The sequence below is a fragment of the Phalaenopsis equestris genome, unplaced genomic scaffold (genome assembly GCF_001263595.1).
Source record: "Phalaenopsis equestris unplaced genomic scaffold, ASM126359v1 Scaffold000484, whole genome shotgun sequence".
NCBI lineage: Eukaryota > Viridiplantae > Streptophyta > Magnoliopsida > Asparagales > Orchidaceae > Phalaenopsis > Phalaenopsis equestris.
The window spans coordinates 11,949-17,240 of NW_018164925.1; the positions used below are offsets into that span (position 1 = coordinate 11,949).

At 33.8% G+C, this 5,292-nt stretch overlaps 1 protein-coding gene across 1 annotated transcript; it reads left to right on the forward strand.

Moving 5' to 3' along the window:
* The first annotated feature begins 619 nt into the window (after window positions 1–619).
* LOC110028031 lies at window positions 620–3,300 on the forward strand. The gene is made up of 5 exons (XM_020729731.1): window positions 620–862; window positions 1,107–1,841; window positions 1,937–2,062; window positions 2,146–2,237; window positions 2,330–3,300. The coding sequence occupies exons 2-5, from the start codon at window positions 1,131–1,133 to the stop codon at window positions 2,943–2,945; spliced, it is 1,545 nt and encodes a 514-aa protein (XP_020585390.1). The 5' UTR covers window positions 620–862; window positions 1,107–1,130; the 3' UTR covers window positions 2,946–3,300.
* The last annotated feature ends 1,992 nt before the right edge of the window (window positions 3,301–5,292 follow it).

Below are 5,292 nucleotides of genomic sequence, written 5' to 3' on the forward strand. Positions count from 1 at the left end.
CCCACTGAGTTGGGCATAAACTTACATTTGCACATACCAACATATTACACGGTTGTATATTAACTTAGGTGTCGTTTGAGATAATTTTTATTTTTTATTTTGATTATGTTTTGATAGAATAAAGAATATTTGTGTGTGAAAATATATTTTTATTTTCATTAAATATTAAATAATCTAATTTATGTAGGTTGTCCGTCGACCAATATGGTAGGCAAGAGCGACCACATTGATTGAGTTGTGGTGGTTAGTTTTAATAATAGTTTTTTTTTTAAGTAATAAAATTAATTAATTTTGTTCTGTATTTTTAAAATAAGTTGATCAATTTAAAAATAAAAATATATAAGAAATACATTAAATAAATATCTAAAAATAAAGATGATCTCAAATACGCTCTTATTTAATTATTTTTCAAAAATAAATAAATATTTATATTTGTCTGAACTATATTCATATTTTTTATGGAATTAATTTATTTTTTCATAATATATTTTTTAAAATGAAAAAACTTATTTATGCCAGAAATCTCCAATTTCAATTTTATATTGACAGGCATTAAAAAACCGGCTTATCAACTAGCAATGTTGAGGGAAACGTTAGAGGTAATTTGGACTTTCCCTTTCATTCGAATATTGTGCTGAGATAATGTGACCGTTGCCCAACGGTCGAAAAAAATAAAATCCTCATCTCTTGCTCTTTTTGGATACCCTCAATCCGCCGACGATTAAGTAGAAGGGTGATAATTGGTAAACAAAGAATCGCACGGCTGTCCCAGGAACCAAAAAGCAATCCCTAACTGAGCGATCTCTGCTTGAGGAACTACCAAAATCTGAAAACATCGGCGAGTTTAAACCAAGAAAACGAGGTGAGCTTCCCAGTTCCATGCCGTTGATATGCCCTTGTATTCTGAAAGCGACGCCTTCTTTCTCCTCTTGGTTTCTCCGTCAATTCTTTTGAAAGCATAACATATTCAAGGTTTTCTATGATTTCGATGTTAATCGTCAACTGATTTACTGATTTTGATTTTTTTCACTATATTTGTCCGAGAAGCAGAGCATAATATTCTGATGATTTTGCCTATTTCATCTTTTCATGTCCTTTTTTTTCAGCTTGGGGTTGTAATCTTGAGAACAATGGGGGCATTGGTTCCTGGGATTCTTCTGAAGCTTTTGGATGGAATGAATGCTGGAAGCATAAAGCCTGTGGGTGAGCACCGCAGCGCTCTTCTTCAAGTGACCGACATTGTTCCTGCGGACCTTGATGAGAAGGATCTCTTGCCTAAACATGGGTTCTATATTAAATTATCTGATTCCTCCCAGTCAATTTATGTCACTTTACCCCCTGATCAAGATGACCTAGTTCTCAGCAACAAGATCCAGTTGGGACAGTTCATCAGCGTTGATAGATTGAAGCCAGGTTCCCCTGTGCCTGTTATATATGGTGTGAAGCCACTACCAGGAAGGCATCCATTTATTGGAACCCCTGAACCAATTGCCCGAAATAGAAATCATGGAGAGAAATCAGATTATAAAGAAGTTAAATCAAGGCAAAGAAAGCCATGGGAATCAGAGAAAAAACCTTTGATTGGAGCTTCTTCTCCAATGGTTGTTAAGCCCACAAATTTAGATTTCGACTCCATTACTCCAACACCAGCAAAGATGACTTCCAAATCGGGGAAAATCGGCATCTGTAGAACTTCTGTTGGTGATGTTCTGTCCAGAGTGGTAGAGATAAAGGAATCTGGCTCGAGGTTGATGACTAAAAGATATGGATTGTCAAAGCATCCGAAAGGTGGGAACAGCCCAGGAAAGGAGTCGAAGATTTCAAAGAGTCCCTTCTCCACCGTAAATTTTTTTTCTCTTTTTTACCTTCAGTATGCGTGTTTTTATCAACATTTGAGACATTTTCAGGAATGATTACTATCCCTTTAATTTCTTAGGAAAAGAATTTGCTTTTTGCCTCGTCTAGAGTTAGAGTAAAAACAATGGGCGGCGAGTCAAATGACTCTAAAAATAACGCCAAAGATCGCTGGAAGATGCCTGCAAAGCTCTGTCTTCTCCAAAAGGTATAAATATTAGACCCCATTTTTCATGATCACTTTTTTTATTAGAAAAAAGTGAAGTAGCATTATTAGTTTGTTGAATTTAGGAGTCCATGTTGAATAAAGAGACGGCTCAAAAGGTTGCACTCCAAGCACTGAGAGATGCTTCTGCTGCAGAGAATCTTTTTCGGGTTGTCAAGTATGATGCTTATTTCTTTCCCCGCCATTACTGCCAGAAGTTTTAGAAGTTTTGTAGTTTTAATTTATATTCCTTCGTCCGCATGTTTGAAGGATTTTGTCAGACTTGATTACGATTGCAAAGCCAGATTTCCCTGCCACTGTTTTAGAAGAATACCTCCACTTTCACGAAGAGATCATGCGGGTTGTGGTTGATATGGAGAAGATTCGAGCAGCAACACAAACATCCATGGAATCATCCATGGAAAGTGAAAAGGAAAATGAGCAGCAGTCATTATTTCAGGAGATCTCAAACAATTTGAACTCTTTCAAGAGAAAAGGGTCTCGGTTGAAAACAAATACTTGTAGAAAAGTGAGAGCAAGTCCAAAGGTGAAGACTACTGCTGAGATAAAAATAGCTGACGATGTGCATGTGGATCAGAAAAAAATAGAACTTTGTTCTAGCCTAAGCAACACAATTAGATTGGCCAAGGAGGTGGAGACAGAAGCTGGAAATTGGTTCATGGAATTCTTGGAGTTAGCATTAGAGTCAGAAAAGAAGAAGAAAGGTGGAGAAGGACGGCAGAGTTTATGTAAGTATCCACAGTCATTACTGCTGAAGGTTATCAACTGGGTAGAGGTGGAGCAAAGCGATGGTAGTAAGAGGCCAGCTCATCCCAGGGCAGCATTTGTAGCTAGAAAGCTAAGAATCAAAGCAAAGAATCCCTAAATATGATATGTTTAATTTTTTCTTTGAAGCAGCCTAAAAATGTGAATTTGGGGTCGTATTCATTCTTTTTTTTCTATCCTTGTAATGTTGCTATGGTTTTTTGTTCATTTGAATCTAGATTCTCATCCATGCCAAATTGTTATAGAAGTTGTTGCATACGATTAGTTGGGAGGCAGGCTTTGATGTTGCAATAGGACAAAAAAATATGTCCAGCAATGGCCTCAAAAACTTTTAAACCTGAAAACATATGCTGCCTCTGAATTCTGTCAAAACAGAAGATGATCACAATTTTTACTTGAGAGAAATTAGGGGCGTGGTTTTGAGTGTGATGATGTAATGCTATCCCATTTAGTAAGGAAGGCTTTGTGATAAAATCAAATAGTGGAGTTAAACCTGATAACATGTACATACATGTTATGTTATTGGTCTTTAGCATTGTATTACAGGTTAAATTTGATGGCAATGCTATGATCCTACATTGGGATGCTTTTGAAAATAAAAATAATGTGATTAGTAAAGGTTAACTGATCATTAATGGTTCTATAACTCCGAATGTCATCAGTCCTCTTGAAAAAGTCTCTATTTTTTTTTTCACTAAGAAGCCTTTTAAAATTATCTCCTTTACTTGCAATGGAGTCACCTAAATACTATTGCATCAAAGGAAAGAAGTGTCTTACATCTATCATGCTTTATTTGGTCACAATTATCATTCCTTATGATAAATAACTAGTTGCACCTAGTATAACTCAATAGGTAAAGAGTTGGAGCAAGAACCAGATATGAAATCTCAAGTGGGCGGAAGCTAAGTAAAGGATTACAAGCGGAAGATCTATAAATTCTGCAAAATTTGAATGACCCAAGGGATTAATAGAAAAAAAAAGGCAAATATGATCAATCATAATCTTATGAATTGTAATGGGTATTATAGGCTTAAGCACTATTAAAATGCCCCTTAATAGCCATTAGATATTAAGATTTTTTATAAACATAAAATATAGTCAATTTTTAGATGATCAAAGGAACAATATTCTAGATAAATCATATTTGTGATTGCATTGTATTAGCAGAATGTTCTATTTATAGTGAACTGCAGACATCATACCTTATAATCTCTATAAGGCATGAATAATAAGTCGTAGATAATCATCAATGTTATTTAGAAACAATACCAAATTAATGGCTATACCAAACATATGATTGTACATGTTGATGTTCATTTATATTTTACAATTTGAATTATCAAGTATGAAAACATTATATTGTTGATGTGTAGTTTAAGATTGTATATGATTTATGTATGATATAATTTATTTAAACTTGGTGTGTTTGTGTAAGTCATTAAATATTCTAAAGCTTTTACACAATGTTTTTTATACTAGAAACCTAATAAAATTGAAGTATAATTTTGGCAAAAAAAAAGGACACTTAAGCTGGCTTGACTTATTTTGCCTCACTTTAAATGATAATTGTTATAATTTTAATTACAAGCTTGCAATTTAGACTTTGTTAGGTGTGTTTGTTCTTTTTACTATTCTTAACACACATAGTGATCTAGCAAAACTATATAAATAGTCAAATTGTATACGTAAGATTCACAACATATTATGTACTAAAGCTTTTGGTAGTAAACAAAACTTGCGAACATGTGTTATTTAATTGTTAGTCTCTTAACTACTTAAATGGAATGGTACTTTTGTGCTTAGTGATGATTTAAGAGGTAAATTTTCTTCTTAACATTTATCTTAACACCCATTATGTGATAATCAATAGGAGTGGTGATGTTTCTAACACTTCACCTAATATGTTATACACTAGCAAGTTTGATAGTTGTAATGCATTTGAGGCATATGTGCAGTCTCATATTGGATTGTTAAAAAATACTTTTATATGAAAAATCAAATAAATTATCTTCAACCAAAAGAACAACGTTAGCTTTAAGTGTGTTAATACACCTAAAATATATAGTGTTTTAATACATATTTTTATACCTATTTTTGAGATATTGCGCTTTAATGAAAGGTATTTTTGTGTTTTTCTCAAATGGATGAACAATCAAATGGATGAAAAATGCTAAAAGGAGTGAAAAATGGTTAAATTTGTAGCAAAAATGAAAAAATGTGCAAAAATAGACTTGGGCGCCTAAATGCCCAGTCTGACGCCTAAGCGTCAGAAGCTCTGTGTCTAAACGCCAGGTACCCGCACTTAAGCGACACAAGTATTTACTTGATGATTTATTTAATTTGAGCGGATTTTTTAAGAGGTGTTTGAAACAACTCTTGATAAAAACGTAGGAAATATCTCATGGACACAAAAATTCATTTAATTGGCTTATGAGGAGGCAACTTCT